Source organism: Phalaenopsis equestris, unplaced genomic scaffold, assembly GCF_001263595.1.
Source record: "Phalaenopsis equestris unplaced genomic scaffold, ASM126359v1 Scaffold000276, whole genome shotgun sequence".
In the NCBI taxonomy this organism is placed as follows: domain Eukaryota; kingdom Viridiplantae; phylum Streptophyta; class Magnoliopsida; order Asparagales; family Orchidaceae; genus Phalaenopsis; species Phalaenopsis equestris.
Genome location: NW_018164718.1, coordinates 2,194,576 through 2,210,019, shown reverse-complemented (window position 1 = coordinate 2,210,019; position 15,444 = coordinate 2,194,576). Strand labels below are relative to the sequence as shown.

Below are 15,444 nucleotides of genomic sequence, written 5' to 3'. Positions count from 1 at the left end.
CTCTAGTGTTTCCTCCTTTGGACTCCAAAATAAAATGTTCAAAATTTGAACCAATCCCCTTTCACACTTCTTAGTCCGATATCTTTGAAATGTCCTTACCATTTGAACTCCTTGAAGATAATTTTTCTTGATTTTTATCGAGAGTATTCTTAGGTAACTTTTGTTACCTAAGATGTAATTAACTATAGGGGCTTGCCCTTATAGGAAGCTTTTTCCCGAACCCAACATAATATAAACCCTATTTAATTCCTTATATTAAATAGGAGAATTTGTCGGCTAATACATTGGTTTCGCAGACCAAACGGATGTCATAACTTTCTCTAGTTTATTTGATCGAGCCTCACCCTCAATTCTTGTGTTCATCCTTCGGGATAGATACAGGATTTGAGGTAAAACGCTCTTTCATCTAAACTATGAAAATTATGGGGTTAGTTTGACTTCATCTTTTTCAAAATTAAAATTTTTAAAATGTCCTTCCAAAGCGGGCAACGAGATTTCAATTCCGATAACCGACAGCTTCTTACGGGCAAACCCCACACCAAAAATAGTGCCGACAACGTGTTAAGATAAAATTTATTTTATTATAGGGTCTAATATGTCTCTATGAGGGCAAACTCTTGTATTGGGACAAAATAGTGAGCGCAGAAGATAGTGGGGAGATCGTGCCAAGGTATTGTCGTGGTCAGGTATGGAGGGAGGCGGTTTAGCCGAGCGAATGCTTTGAGGTCGAGAGACTTGGGGGCTGAGAACCTACCAAAATAGGAAATTTGAGGGGAAGCAACATTCGGTCATATAAGTTGAACGGAGCAAAGGATTTGGGCATAGAGGGGATGAGAAGCTTCAGATAGAGAGGATGAAAAGTCACCTCCATATGTCGTGAGGAAGAAGATAGAACGAGCAAGGGCTTTGGGCCGAAGAGAGAGAGAGAGAGGGCCAAGCAAGGCAGGCTAGAGCACGCATGAGGGAGAGGAGTCAAGTGAGAGAGATGGGCGTGTGTGTCACGTTCTTTTTTTTATTATTTAAAGATTTTTTTTTAATATTTAAACACATCAATTTGTGTGTAGTTTGCTCCCGTTGAGAATTATATCAACATGGATGTTCTTCCTAGATAAATTCGACGTTACGGATGCGCTCGTATAGTCCTTTTTGTCCTTCAGGGTCATCTGGACAATTTCATCGACGATCGGGTCAGTTTAAATCTATTTTGGAATCGACACGACGAACAAGGTTCTTCGATCTAATCGGGGTCATCCAACAAGCAAAATGTTGACCTGGTCCTTTCCTAAGCGATAAGCAAAGTCCATTAGAACAGTCCCAGCAGTGTGTCTCTCGACCCACGCCAGAGGGTCTCAAATTCGTGTAAGAAATGAATCAAGTTAGGTTTTCCTTAAATTTTGGTTTTGTGATTGATTTTTTTAATTATGATTTTTTTTATTTAACGGTGAAGTGTATGTACGTGTAGTCGATGTGAATTGTGGCATTTATGTGTGTGTGCATGTATGTGGTGCCTCTAAGTCTAAAAGGTTTTCCTAAGGCATTTTCAATCATTATAGGAACTCAACTTGAGTTTAAATATGTTGGTTCCAATCAACTCTACTAGATGTCGAGGATTTGAAACCACACATGTGAAACTATAATTAGTCAAGAAGTGATTCAAATTTCTAAATGGTGTTGGTCCTAATATCAATCATCTAGAAGAGTCAGCAAAGAAGTCTTATGGCTAGATCATAGGCTCTAGAAGGAAACATAGCTAAAAAAAAATGAGGTCAACATCAATTTGATTGACTTATGGGATTCTGGTAATTGATACTATTCAACTATTCATTTAGTAAGTAAGCAATGACGTAGTGAATATTTTATTTTTATTATTGTAAGAGATTGGAAAAAAAGGAGAAATTTTAATCTAGAATTAAATATAGAACATTAATTATATCTCTATAACCTATACTTCATAATCAATTTTGATTGTGTAAACATGGTGCACATGAGGAAAGAACATTTTTTTAAAATTATATAACATGATGTGAATCAAAAGGCTATTGTTGACATTTTAGGTTTGTGCTAAAGTCTAGTTTTGTTTTTTTCTGCATACGCTTGAAATTAATGTTTATAATTAAGTCATTCGACTCAACTTTTAATGATTTTAAAAAAATGCCATTATGTACTTGAATATTTAATTATATGCCTTAAGTAAGTTGCATAATGAATTAATTAAGTCTCCACTAATCTAAACAACATATACATTTTAATATGGTACAATCATACATAATATTTAAAATTATTACTTTTTTATTTATAACACTCATACTAATATAGTTAAGTAAAATAAGATTGTTTTGGCACAATAGATGAAATGTGCATTAAGACAAGAGTACCTCAAATTACGTAAGTTTTAGTAGAAAAGATTCAGCTCATGATAAAATTGTTCTTAGAAATGAACTAAAGTGAGTTACTTATTTGTGTGTTCTAAAATTCACATAAATTGTGTCCACATAAAGTTTTGCAAGTAGTTTTGATTCTTGAAATATTATAAATAACAAAATATTATAGGTATATATATATATCTAGTTGATAGCAATCACTCAACCCAAAAAGTTTTTTTTTTCTTCATATTATGTCGCAAAATACCACCAAAAGGAGTTTAGCTGCAATAGAACTATAAATCATAAAGAGTTATCCAATCTCTGACGCTCATTGCAATGCGCAAATGTGGGACATGTAGTTGATTCATTAAAGAATTGCAATTATAAAGTATGAGCCTTACTTTCCATTTAAAAACCAGCTTAACATATTACTTACCGATTGTATATTATATAATTAGATAATTATTGAAGGTGGAGATAATTTTATTCTCCTTAAAGATAAGTGGGTTAAAAGATGTAATGTTGGAAGGATATATGGGCATAGATTAGATGATTCTTAGGAGCATAGATTAGATGATTCTTAGGAATGGTTGGGGGAATGAGATAAAAAATTCGCTCCATATAGAATCACATGTAAAATGTTGGCTATTCTACACAATAAATATTAGCTTGTTTTTAAAATATACGGTCTCATTTTTAAAGTGTAGAACTTTTGCTTTGGAAATGGAGTTTTTTTGTGCATAGTCTGGTACCTTTTGTGACGTAAAATGTTTTTATTGTACAAAATTCCTTTTTTTAATTTAACATAACAATTATATGTTAAAATTAGTATAATTGTGTAAATATTTCTTGCATATTTTTTCTCATAAAATTTTGGCATGCAAATTATTATTTGTTGGAGTAATGGGTATGAAGAGAAAAAAAAATATGGAGCTTACAAAATAATTGGGTAAATAATTTGTTACAAATTACAGTTGAGTAAAAAGCTAAATTTACTAAAAACTACACTAGGTTTTGTGACGAAAAGTTCAAATTTAAGAAGTTAGGGTGAATAGTCAAGAAAATGAATTATCTTTTTTTTTTATTGAGTTTCTTGAAGAGATTCTAAGAATTCAAAGAAAACATGGAACAATCCCAATAAATTTTTGGTTAATTTAAATTTAATTATTCAATTTTTTTTCATATCCAAAATTACCTTAAAGCTTATAGGCCGTCATTTTTGCTACTCTTCTATTTATTCCAATTCTCCTCTTGCTTTGACTCTTTATAATTGGCCCTACTGCTTTTTAAACTATATTATTATCCCACTAAGGGCAGAAGTTAGCAAATTAAAAATTAGATTCTTGAAGCTAGAACTTCAGTAAAGTATGGACTTAGACAATTTAGATTTATTTGAATTGAATGTTCAAATTTGGTTCAACTAAGCCTTGTCATCCATACACATTTAGGTAGAATATTAGCCACTGCCAAAACCAGATTAGCTAATCCAATCCAAATACTTTATGGAAATTTAGGAAGGTGGACTTTATAACATTTCAATTAGATAATCCTGAATCAAACACCTTTCTAATACCACATCATTTAAGATATATAACACAGAAATTAACATATGACACACACGACGTAAGATAAGTATAAAAAGTAAAGCACAATAAGCCATCAACACAACGTTTTAATTTCATAAATTGTTAAAATAAAAAACTCTATTAGAACATCTTATTGTCAAAATTATCTATTAAAAAGCATTACACAATGAAATATAATACCATATGCATGCATAAGAAATTATTGATTAACGAAATAAAAACTAGCAATGTTTTAAATATAGATTTATTTTAAAACTTCATTAAGTATACACGAAGCCCAACAATCCACAAACATTAGTTTTGATAATTAAAAATAGTTTTCTATTTGCATGAAGATAGCAAAAAAAAAACAATAAAATGTTTGATTTTCCAAAATACACATGCATATATATATATATATATATATATATATACAATAGATGGGGTCGTCTTCCCCGATATCGCTCTGCTAGGGTTTTGCCGTTATGGCGAACACTGGTTCTGCTCCACTGCTCACGCTCGATCTTCTTTTGTTTTCATCAGTATCGCGCGTCAACATCCTCGCGGCTCGTCTTTTGCAGAAGTGCGCCCGTGCGGCCGGTTAAGGATCGTCTTTGGCGTCGTCCTGCGCGACTTTGCGGGATTGTGTTTCGCGAGTCTTTCGCAGCGTCAACCAGTTGACGACGCTTCATCCTTAGTTGTCGCGGCTCGCGCCATCTTCTCCCGCATTCCACGACGTCGCTGTCGTCTTGCCCGACAGAAGGTTCCCCCCGAATTTCTAGCGGCTCGCCTAGTTGTTCTGGAGATGGCCTCGACAATGCATTCCTATGCCAATGCACTTGCCGACGACTTTCCTATTCCTACTCGTGCTCCTATTTTAGGTTCAGAGCCTGGTTTTCGTATTAGCAAGTCCTGCAATGTTCAATGCCAATGCACTTGCCGACGACTTTCCTATTCCTACTCGTGCTCCTATTTTAGGTTCAGAGCCTGGTTTTCGTATTAGCAAGTCCTGCAATGTTCATCAATCTTTCCACGACGCTATTGAAGGTGGTGGTGATCACACTTTCATTAAAAAGCTTTGCAAAAAAATGGGAAGCATACTCTTATTCTCACTGAGGTTGAAACCAGCACTCTCGCGTCCTCTTGGCGTTTTTGCTACAGTAGGGAAATTACTTTATGGTTACCCAAAACTGGAGAACATTCGAAAATAGTTTGATGCTATGGAGCTATTGGACAGTTTGAATATTAGCTTAATTGACGGTCGGCATGTATTTATTCAGTTGTCTTACGATGCTAATTACACTAGCATTTTTTTCTCAAAAAGTTATCAAGATCGACAATTATTTTATGAAAATTCTGAAGTGGACTGTTCATTTTGATCCAAAAGCGGAATCCCCTATCCTCCTGTTTGGATAAAGTTTCATGGGTTAAAATTACATTAAAATTACATTTGTTCTAAAATTACATATGTTCAACTTGGAAATTCTCTACTCAGCAACTACTTACGGTAAGCCTCTCAAGGTTGATAGTTCTACGCTTGCTGTCACCAGACCCTATGTGACTTGTGTGTTAATTGAGAGAGATATCACTCAACCAGCTCCTGATGAGGTATGAATTAGCACCACTCACAACGGGTATTGATAAATTGTTCAAATAGAATCACACCCTTCTTATTGCTCTCATTGTAGTATGTTTGGTCACAGTTCTACCATTTGCTATTGTTTTTATTCTCATCTAGGCCAACAATCGCTAAAGATCAGTCATCTACCTCAGCCACCTACCATCCCTGCTTCCCTGCTAAGAAGGTGCAACTCGATCCTCTTTCCAACACCGCAGTTCCTGATGAAGAATATCATTCTACAGGTACAAATCCAAATGTGATTATACACTCACTGTTATTGAAGAAGACTCAGTTATATGTCAAGACTCATGAGAGTGCTCCTTCGATCTGATAAAAGATCAGTTGGTACAATAAATTTTTGCTTCTAATGTTCAACAACTAACACATGTCCAACACATCTTAGACCAATCTACTGATCAGGTGAGCCAATCTTTGGATAAGGAATTGCAGGTCTATTCCAGGAGAAAGAGAAGAATGGAGGCCGACTCGAGCTCGGAAATTTATTGGATTATTGGACGACACATTGGTTACTACTGACAATGACACTCATCTTACCAATTTGTTAGTTGGCTCCTTTCCTAGAACTAGAGACAGAGACAAGACAAAATTGGGTTGCTCTCTAGCTACTTGATACTCAGTATTTTGACACTTTTTGGTTTTTTTCTTTAGATCTCTCATGTATTTTTCTGGATTTTTTTTTTGGAACCATTTGATATGATGGCTATCGTGTGAGCAGGCTGTCATGTTTGGACCCTCCCACACAATCTATCTGTATCCTACTTTCTATTTAATATTTTAGCTATTGGGTTATATATATACATATATATATATATATATATCTATATAAAACTAATTGTGCCCAACAAATTCTTCATCGAGAGACCTATATACCCTCCATTGTAAAGACAATTTATTGAAATTCAAATAGCTTTGCGTGTTTGTTTTTGTTGAGGCATGTGCAAAGTATCTATGAGTTTTGGAGTAAAACATACCAAGCAGAGATTTTAGTATGCCAGACATGTATTAGCATGTGTCATGTCCGACATTTATTTGATCCTCAAACATGAACACAAAGGGCTTTTTGAATTATGCGTGCTTCATAACCTTCAAGAATATTTTACCTATTTAAAATGGGAACGATGAACTAGGAATCAACCAAGCTCAAATGACCCAACTTTAGTATTAATTTGTCAGCACTTTACTTAAAACCTATTACATCTGATTGTCCCCGGCTGGCTTTGTTGACAACATGATCGTGTCTATTTGCAGAAAGAGCAGGCCTCCAATAACTTACCAGCTTCTCCTGTCATTTTCCTTTCTTGGCTTAACAGGGTAATTACATCCTTTTCATATGTTTTCAAAGTAATTTTGGCTTCATATCTTAAAGATTGATTCTTGATAGACAATCCCTTTTTCCACTTTTCCATTCAGTACTGCCATACAAATAAATGTCGTCGTTATACTTTACAGGGTTTGTGGAAACCAGCTCTTGTTTCTTATTGGTCTTGGTTACACAAACCCAACTTATGCAGCAGCTATGCAGCCCGCAATACCAGTCTTCACATTTATCATGGCATCGTTTATGGGGTTACTCCATCTCCTTCAGCAATTTGTTTTAGCTTCTGCCATTAGTGTTGTTTTATTAACTCAGTTATTGCTTGTTGACTTGCTGCAGTATAGAAAAAATTAAAATTTCAACAAGAGAGGGCCGGAGTAAGATCTTAGGCACTGCTGCATGTATTTCTGGTGCAGTAGTTATGCTGATTTATAGAGGTGCAGTATTAGTTGGGGACGGCAAGCTAGAGGTAGTATTGCACAGTGAAATGGCTACAGGGGCTTTGTCCAAGAATGTTGAATGGTTGCCATCCGCCTTACTGAAATATGGTATTGAAACATGGCATATTGGTGCATTGTGCTTGATCGGTAACTGCTTATGCATGGCTATTTTTCTGGTATCACAGGTAAGTATTTTATAAAATATGTGCCGATCTTATTGTTTGAGATCTTTTTTAGTATTTCATTTATTCATTATGAACAATTTTTTCATCATCCTTGTCATTTGAATCATCCAAAATATTTGGTTTGGCCCAATATATATATCTGTTATATCGCGTCATGTGCTATTATTCGACGATTACCGTGCCACGGAAATTCGAACCCTTGACCTGAGGGGACTTATTGTAACCCCGCCAAACACACACACACACACACACACACACACACCCAAAACTCTTCTATTCAAGCCCTAGACTTCCCTCTCTTTTATAAAAGGCTGCCTCCCTATATATATATATATATATATATATATCTTCTTTGATGTAAATGTATGTTTTGAAAATTTCAGGCTAAAGTTCTGGTGAAGTATCCTGCTGGTTTGTCATTAACAGCATACATTTATTTATTTGGGGCACTCTTAATGGTTTTTTCTGGATTATTCGCTGCTAATGATTATGAAGATTGGATGTTGACAAAGTCAGAGATAATTGCAATTATTTATGGTGTAAGTTTTGGCTCTTTATAATGTTTATGACTATCTTCAGTATTTTTTTTAGAGGGGGAATTCATGCCTCGATTCCTTAAGAGGCTATTTCTTTTATTGCTAAATTCGTTTTGAAGTAAAGTAAAAGCAAGAAAATCAACAACATTTCTTTGCAAGAGTTCTTTTCTCACTGGAAATGTTTCACTTCATTAAGTATTCCCAAACTGATTGATTATAGAAGCTGCTTTTGGTTTTTTTGTTGTTGACCAAGTTTGTATGCTTAGGAATTTCAGCTTTTGATTTGTTTGAAATGGTCAGCTGAGTTTATTGAGGCTTTGTAAACCTATTCACTCACACACATTTGTGCACTAAAAAAAATTATGAACATGTCTGTTTGAGTCATTACCTGTAAAAAGTTGGGACCTTTAAACAAGTGGATATGGAAAGTTTTTGCAAACTGGTACGTATAATTCTAATTTATTAGTTTTGTGTCTGTTGAATCTAGATCTATATGTAGATCATGCCCAATGACAGGAAATATACCAAACAATTCCCAACTTTATCGGGGCTTAAGATTAATTAGTAAACTAAACCACACCACGGAATAACATTATCGCACAAATTTGAGAAAATGGAAAACAAAGATTGAACAGAAAGCTCAATCAAAACAACAAAAAAAAAAACACATGAGAATTTTACGTGGAAAAACCCGAGAACTGGTAAAAACAATAGAGTCACACAACCAAGAAATTCACTATAATATTCAGAAAGTTTTTATAGAGAACTTACACCAGTTTTCTCTCTACACACAAGAAAACTTACAGGACACGCTCCACAATCCTCCTTCATCGATCCGACGCCAAAATCACACGCCCAGATCTCAGAAATCTTCTTCTCCAACTCTTCTCTCCATCACCAGAAACTTGTTGAAAAACATAAATGATGACCTACACCCAGCACACACATTACGCTGCTCAAACTTTTGGCCTTAAAGCCAAAAAATCGTAGTAATTGCATCGGGTGTAGAAGCGCCCAATCTGGGTGCAAAAGCGCCCATCTCTCGGGTAAGAAAAGATCACGACCAGCTAAGTTGGGCACTTGGGGCACCAAAGTGGGGGCTTAAAGGCGCCCCCTTCTCTGTTTGCGCCGAAGCCTGGGCGCAAAAGTACCCACAGAAGGCGCAAAAGTGCTCATAGTGGGCTCATAAGAGCCACCCTCAAGAAGTAGTGCCCATACATGGGCACTTAGGGACCTAAATGGGGCACAAAAGTGCCCCTCTCAGTTTGGAATAACCTGGGTGCTTTAGCTCCATAAATACAACAATCTCCCACTTGGAGACAATAACACCCAACACTAGTCCTTTGTCCCTGCACCTCTATCTGAATCATCTTCATAGTCCCGTATTGTGGTCACATAGTGTGGTGTGGCTCAAACTTATTCTTAACCTTCATTAAACCCAAATGAAACCAAGCATAGCTTCAGTTTCTCGATAATGACAACCTTCGTCAACATATCTGCAGGATTCTAAGATGTATGTATCTTCTCCAAGAAAAACTGCCCATCTTCAAGAAAAGAGAGAATGAAATGATACCTCAGCTGAATGTGTTTCGTTCCGGCACGAAAAACAACATTTTTAGTAAGAATAGTCACAGTCATAGTGTCACTGTAGAGTCTTTCAATCCTTTGCTCCTTGCCTAATTCCGCAATGAAACTCTATATCCAAATCATCATCTTGCTAGTCTCAGTGATAACAATATATTCGACCTCCATAGTTGAAGTGCAACGATTTTCTACAACTTGAAAACCCAACTCACCATTGTGATCTCCAATGTAAGGATATACCCATTCTCCTACCATAACAGAATCTGCAAATCCCTTTAAATTGATCCCTGCACTTCCATAGTAAAGTGCTCTGTTGACCATTCCCCTCAAATACTTGAGAATCCACTTCATCGTCTCCTAATGATGTTTGGCCGGATTGCCCATGAACCTACTGACCACTCTTGCTGCATATGCAACATCTTTCCTGGTATAAATCATTGCATACATCAAACTTTCAGCTGTTAAAGCATATGGAGTTCTCTCCATCTGTGCATGCTCTGATGCAGAGTTAGGTGATAGCTTCTTAGAAAGCTTGAAGTTACTACTTAAGAGAGTGCAACTAGTTTCGCCTCACTCATGTTGAGCCTCAACATATCCTGTGTGAGACAACTTCAGTGCTCTTGCACTCTTGTCTTTGTCAATTCTCATCTCGAGATCTTCCTAGTTGGACTTAAATTCTTTATGTCAAACTCACTTGATAATTATTTTTTAAGTCTCCAATTTTCTCAATATCAGCCCCTGTAATCAGCATGTCATCCATATATAAAAGTAACAAAAAATAATAGTTACCAAAATTTTTGATGAAGCAATAGCGGTTCGCCTGACACTAGAAGTTCCCGTTGTTTGATATGAACCTATCAAACTTTCTATACCACTGTCTTGGAGCCTGCTTCAAGACATAGACATTCTTCTTCATTCTACAGATCAAACCTTCTTTGTCTGAAACCTTATAACCTTGTAGTTGCATCATATATAACTCTTCCTCTAGATCTCCATGTTAGAAATATATTTCTACATCCATCCGCTCTAGATGTAGATCTTCTTATGATACCAAACTCAGTACAACCTTGACATTCATCATCTTCACCACTGAGGAGAAGGCCTCTATATAATCCACTCATTCCCTCTGTTGGAACCCTTCACAAAAAATCTTGCCTTGTAGCAGTGCTATCACCTGACTCTTCTTTCAGCCTGTAGACCCACTTTTTGTGTAGTGACCATTAAATCCCAAGTTTGATTTATTTCCCAAGGATTGTATTTTTTCATCCATGGCTTGTGTAGTGACCATTAAATCCCAAGTTTGATTTATCTCCCAAGGATTGTATGTTTTCATCCATGGCGAGCTCCCACTCCTTTGAATGTTCAACATGAGTGGCTTCTTCAAAGCAATCTGGTTCACCACTATCAGTTGTAACAAATAGTGCAAAGAAGGAGAATACCTATGTACGAAGTCCTATCACTATGTTGAATCTTCTGACTTCTGCAGTAGATGACTGAGGAACTTTCAGTGCTCTTCCTGGTTGAGCACTTCTTTTTTATATATCTTCCCGTTCACTATCTACATATATTTGAATTCTTCAAAAGTAGTTGACAAACTATCCTAAGTTTTGACCCTGTAATTGTATATATTCGTTTCATTAAAAGCGATGTATCTACTCCTGATAAATTTTTTATTTGGATAATCCTAAAAGTTGTACTCAAACTCATCTGAGTCATACTCAATGAAGTTGCACTCGATAGATTTCGAGTCAAGCTTACTCCGAAACCATGCATCAACATCAATATATTGAGAACACCCAACTACTCTTAAATGAGATAGACATAACCTTTTGTCACTCCACGCTTCTTTAGATAAGCCTTCCTCCAAAGGTACTAATGGACTGCGGTTATATAGATAAAATGCAGTGTTAACTGTTTCAACCCAAAACTATTTTGGAAAGCCTGTGTGCAGCCTCATGCTACTAGCATGCTCCGTAATAGTTTTGTTCATGTGCTTAGCTGCATCATTCTGTTGCGGTATCTTTGGAACAGTGAACTCATGCCCGACCCCCTATATAGCACTAAAATTCCTGAACTTCTGATCACTATGAACTTCCACTTCATTTTCAATACACCAGATTTTTGTTTTAAGAAACAAACCATACCTTTCTTGTGGGATCATTAGTGAACATAACAAAATAGCAAGAACCACCAATGGACTGAACTGGAGTAGGACCCCCATACATTAGTATGCACTCACTCTAGTTTTTTTTTTATTTCACCACTGACCCAATCTTGGAGAAGGAAACATTCTTCTGCTTTCCATATATGCAGCCTTCATAGAAATCCAAATCAACTTATTTCAAACCTTGAAGCTTTTTCTTTGAAAGTAGGGACTTCATACCATTCTCACTCCTATGGTCAAGCCTTCAATGCCACAGAACTACATCCATCCTGGTTCAAACCACATCAATAGTCATTTCATTGATCAAATAACGGGGTGTTTTCAATGTTACGTCAAGCCATCACTAATGCCCCCTAGTTACCTTCCATGAATCATCTGTGAAAGTAATCACAAGTCTTGACTTTAACATCTGACTCAAAGAGATAAGATTTCTCTTCAAACTTGGAATATTTCTACCTTCAGTAAGCTTTCAGACTATTCCATTCGGCAACATGATATCAACATCACCCTTTATTACTATACTTCAAGCCTTGTTGTCTCTAAGATAAGCATTCCCTAAATCACTCTAAGTATAGTTTTTAAATGCCTCTTTATTGTGGCATGCATAAAAAGAGGCACCTAAATCTACTATCAATGATTCAGTTCTTACTAGGGATAACACCAGAGATTCACGTTGGATTTCACCAGTAGAGACACTATTAGAGATGCTAATTTCTTGTCCTCCATCATTAGTTTTCCTTGGAGCTTTGCAATCCTTCTTGAAACGCCCATTCTTACTGCAGTTCCAACATTCTCCTTCGCTTGACTTAAGCTTTCCATTCTTGGACTTCGATTTGCCTCTGCCAGTATTCCTGCCTAGATTCCTTCATCTACTATCAACATTTAATGCATAACCTAAAGATTCACCATTGTTGGTTTTCTGCAAACTTCTTCATTCAACATCATGTTTTCATTCTTTTCTCTATTTATTTTTAAAAGAGTCGTCAGTTTATTTATCATTGTATATTTCTTTTTTCTGAATAAGTTTATCTTTTTAGATCAAATGAATGATCATGAGAAGAGATGAATCAGAAAAGTAGGACTTATGACAAATACAGAAAAATAAGAGAAATAATATGGAGAACATCTGTGCGACAAACTTCGCTAGGATAGGTCAAACACATATATCCAAACAAAATCGGATCGAAATAGATTGTGTCAAATATCCACAAAAGAATGTTTACAAGAGCTACCCACAACGAATGATTCAGGTGTGTTTGCCTGTTCTGAGGTCCAAAGTGCTAAAACACATGCGTAGATTCTGGAAATCCTCTTCTTCGCCAGGAACTTGTTAAAAACACCAAAGGAGGACCTACACCCAGCACATACATTACACCACTCTAAATTTTGGTATTAAAACCAACAAATAGTGATGACTACATCGGGTACGAAAGTGCATCGCGCCCTGCATAGTTGGGCGTTTGGGAGCCCAAGTATGGCAAAAAGCCCCCTTCTTTGTTTGCGCCCAAAAGAAGCAATGCCTTACATGCGCCCCTCTTTTTTTGGAAAAAACTGGGTGCTTTGGCTCCACAAACACAACACCCAAGACATATAAGGGAAAAAGAAAGAAAGAGAGAAAGGTTTGCCCCATGGCGGGCGAAGATGGGTGTTCTTGAGCTCTTTAACCTATTTTATTCACGAAGAGATGATTACAAGGAAAGGAGAGTTCTCCCTTCATAGAGGTGAGAGGAGAGGAGAGCTGAAGAGAGAAGAAAGAGACAGAGCCGCAATTCTTTTACATGCTACAAGTTTCTTTTAAGGTAAATAGTAAAAAGTAATATTACAAAAGTGTTATTGGAAAGGGGGGTCGGCCGGCGGAAGTGTGTGGCTGGCCGGGTTGCTGTCGGCGGCCGGACCAAGGAGGCCTACCCGTGTGGCTAGCCGGCTTGTGGAGGTGGCCGGACAGCTTGTGGAGTTGGCCGGCCCAGGTGGTCGACTGATTGGGAGAGCGGGCTGCTGGGGTGACTCCGGCGATGGTGAGTTTGGCCTGGCAAAGACCCAGACATTTCCTGTCATACAGTGCTTTTCGCACTTGTGGATGGGATAAAAGTTATAGTTTTCTGAATTTTTATTTCACTTTATTGTCATCTGAAGGGCAAGTAGAATCCTGAATACTGCTTTGTTTAATTTTTTGAACTACCTTAAAAAATGTTTCAATGAGACTCCCCTTTTTGCCCATCCTTAACCAATGACCTGTACATGTCATTCGAAGGTTGGGTATACTACTTATCATTGTGGCAATGACCATAATCATAGTTCTTTCCAATCGTTAATTTTTAAACAATTTCATTCTCCAGCTAACTTCCCCCAAATTAAGAAATGTGTTGTCAGAAAATATTCAGTTAAATGTAACATTGGCAGATGATATCACCACAAAACATTTGAATTGTCTAACAGTTCAGCTTTTTTACTTCCAGGCAATTTTTTCTTCTTCCGTCAACTATAGTTTAATAGCATGGTCCAACAAAATATTGGGACCGGCTTTGGTAGCGTTATACAATCCTCTTCAGCCCGCGATGTCTGCCTTTCTGTCAACAATGTTTCTCGGAAGCTCCATCTACCTTGGAAGGTTGCATCCATTCCCATGAATTGAATTCTGGATTAACTTAACTTTGCCGTGCTGCTTTCCCTTAATTCTATATTAAGCTTGCATATGCATTAATTTAGTTATTAATGCTAACTTACATGATGTGATTCAAGTGCTATTGGTGGAGTTCTGATCATCTTTGGCTTGTATCTCGTCACCTGGGGGCGTTATGTGGAGAGTGAAGCACCAAAAGTGGCCAAGAATGGTGAGAACCTGATCTGGCAACCTTTTCTGCAAGATGATTCAACTCCCAGATGGAAGGGGAAGAAAAGCTTGGTCCTACTTGTTTAGCCTGGAAGATAGAAGGATTTAAATACAGTCTCTTACTTTTCATAGACAAGCTTCTTATTTAATACTAAAGATTAAAATGGAAATTAGGGGCAAGTCAATAGGTGGGGATTTTTTTTTGGCTAGGAAGGTGAGCCAAAACAGTAATACATGCGATTCGAACTCGTCACAAAATAATAATGAAATTTTTACTCTAATGCAAAACATAATGAAGTTTTAACTTTTAAGCTAATTGTGTTAATAGGTCAAAATAGATATCTATGAAGTAACTCTAATGCTCTAGTATTTATCAAAATAGTCTTACTCTTAATTAATTTTTAGTTTGTTTATCATTCATGTAAGCATCATAAGTATGATAAAAATCATAATTAAGTATTTGTTGTCCAACTCTAGAATTCAATTTTATAATTTTTTGTAGTGTAAGCATGCTTGAATGGCATAACCTTCTATGCCATAATCAAGCATAACCTATGTTGGATTTTAAACAAATAAAATTTATACTACTTCTAATTTTCATATCAAATAATAATAAATTATCAAACTCATTCCTTAGTAAAGCAATGTTAAATATTTTCTCTTATAACACAATAGGATGTGCAAAAATGAAACTTCTAACCCATTATAACATAATTAATTTATAAAAATTTAATCATGTTTAATGCAATAATGAATTTAATCATGTTAATGGTGATTTTTTTTACATACTAGTCTGAATTTAATAAATTTTATTTATTAT

General features: G+C 36.3%; 1 protein-coding gene across 1 annotated transcript; it reads left to right on the top strand.

The window, feature by feature from the left end:
* Positions 1 to 4,413: 4,413 nt before the first annotated feature.
* Positions 4,414 to 14,812, top strand: LOC110024799 (WAT1-related protein At5g45370-like). The gene is made up of 9 exons (XM_020724956.1): positions 4,414 to 4,528; positions 4,835 to 5,045; positions 5,667 to 5,822; positions 6,819 to 6,881; positions 7,020 to 7,136; positions 7,225 to 7,510; positions 7,894 to 8,049; positions 14,251 to 14,402; positions 14,534 to 14,812. Exons 1-9 carry the CDS (start codon positions 4,414 to 4,416, stop codon positions 14,709 to 14,711), a joined length of 1,434 nt encoding a protein of 477 aa, XP_020580615.1. The 3' UTR covers positions 14,712 to 14,812.
* The last annotated feature ends 632 nt before the right edge of the window (positions 14,813 to 15,444 follow it).

What these genes read in the sequence shown, in the direction of transcription:
- LOC110024799 (XM_020724956.1), top strand. Translation starts at nt 4,414, where the DNA reads ATGGCGAACACTGGTTCTGCTCCACTGCTCACGCTCGATCTTCTTTTG. An exon ending in GAAGTGCGCCCGTGCGGCCG is followed by an intron (nt 4,529 to 4,834) that starts GTTAAGGATCGT and finishes TTTTCGTATTAG; the next exon opens with CAAGTCCTGCAATGTTCAAT. An exon ending in AATGTGATTATACACTCACT is followed by an intron (nt 5,823 to 6,818) that starts GTTATTGAAGAA and finishes GTCTATTTGCAG; the next exon opens with AAAGAGCAGGCCTCCAATAA.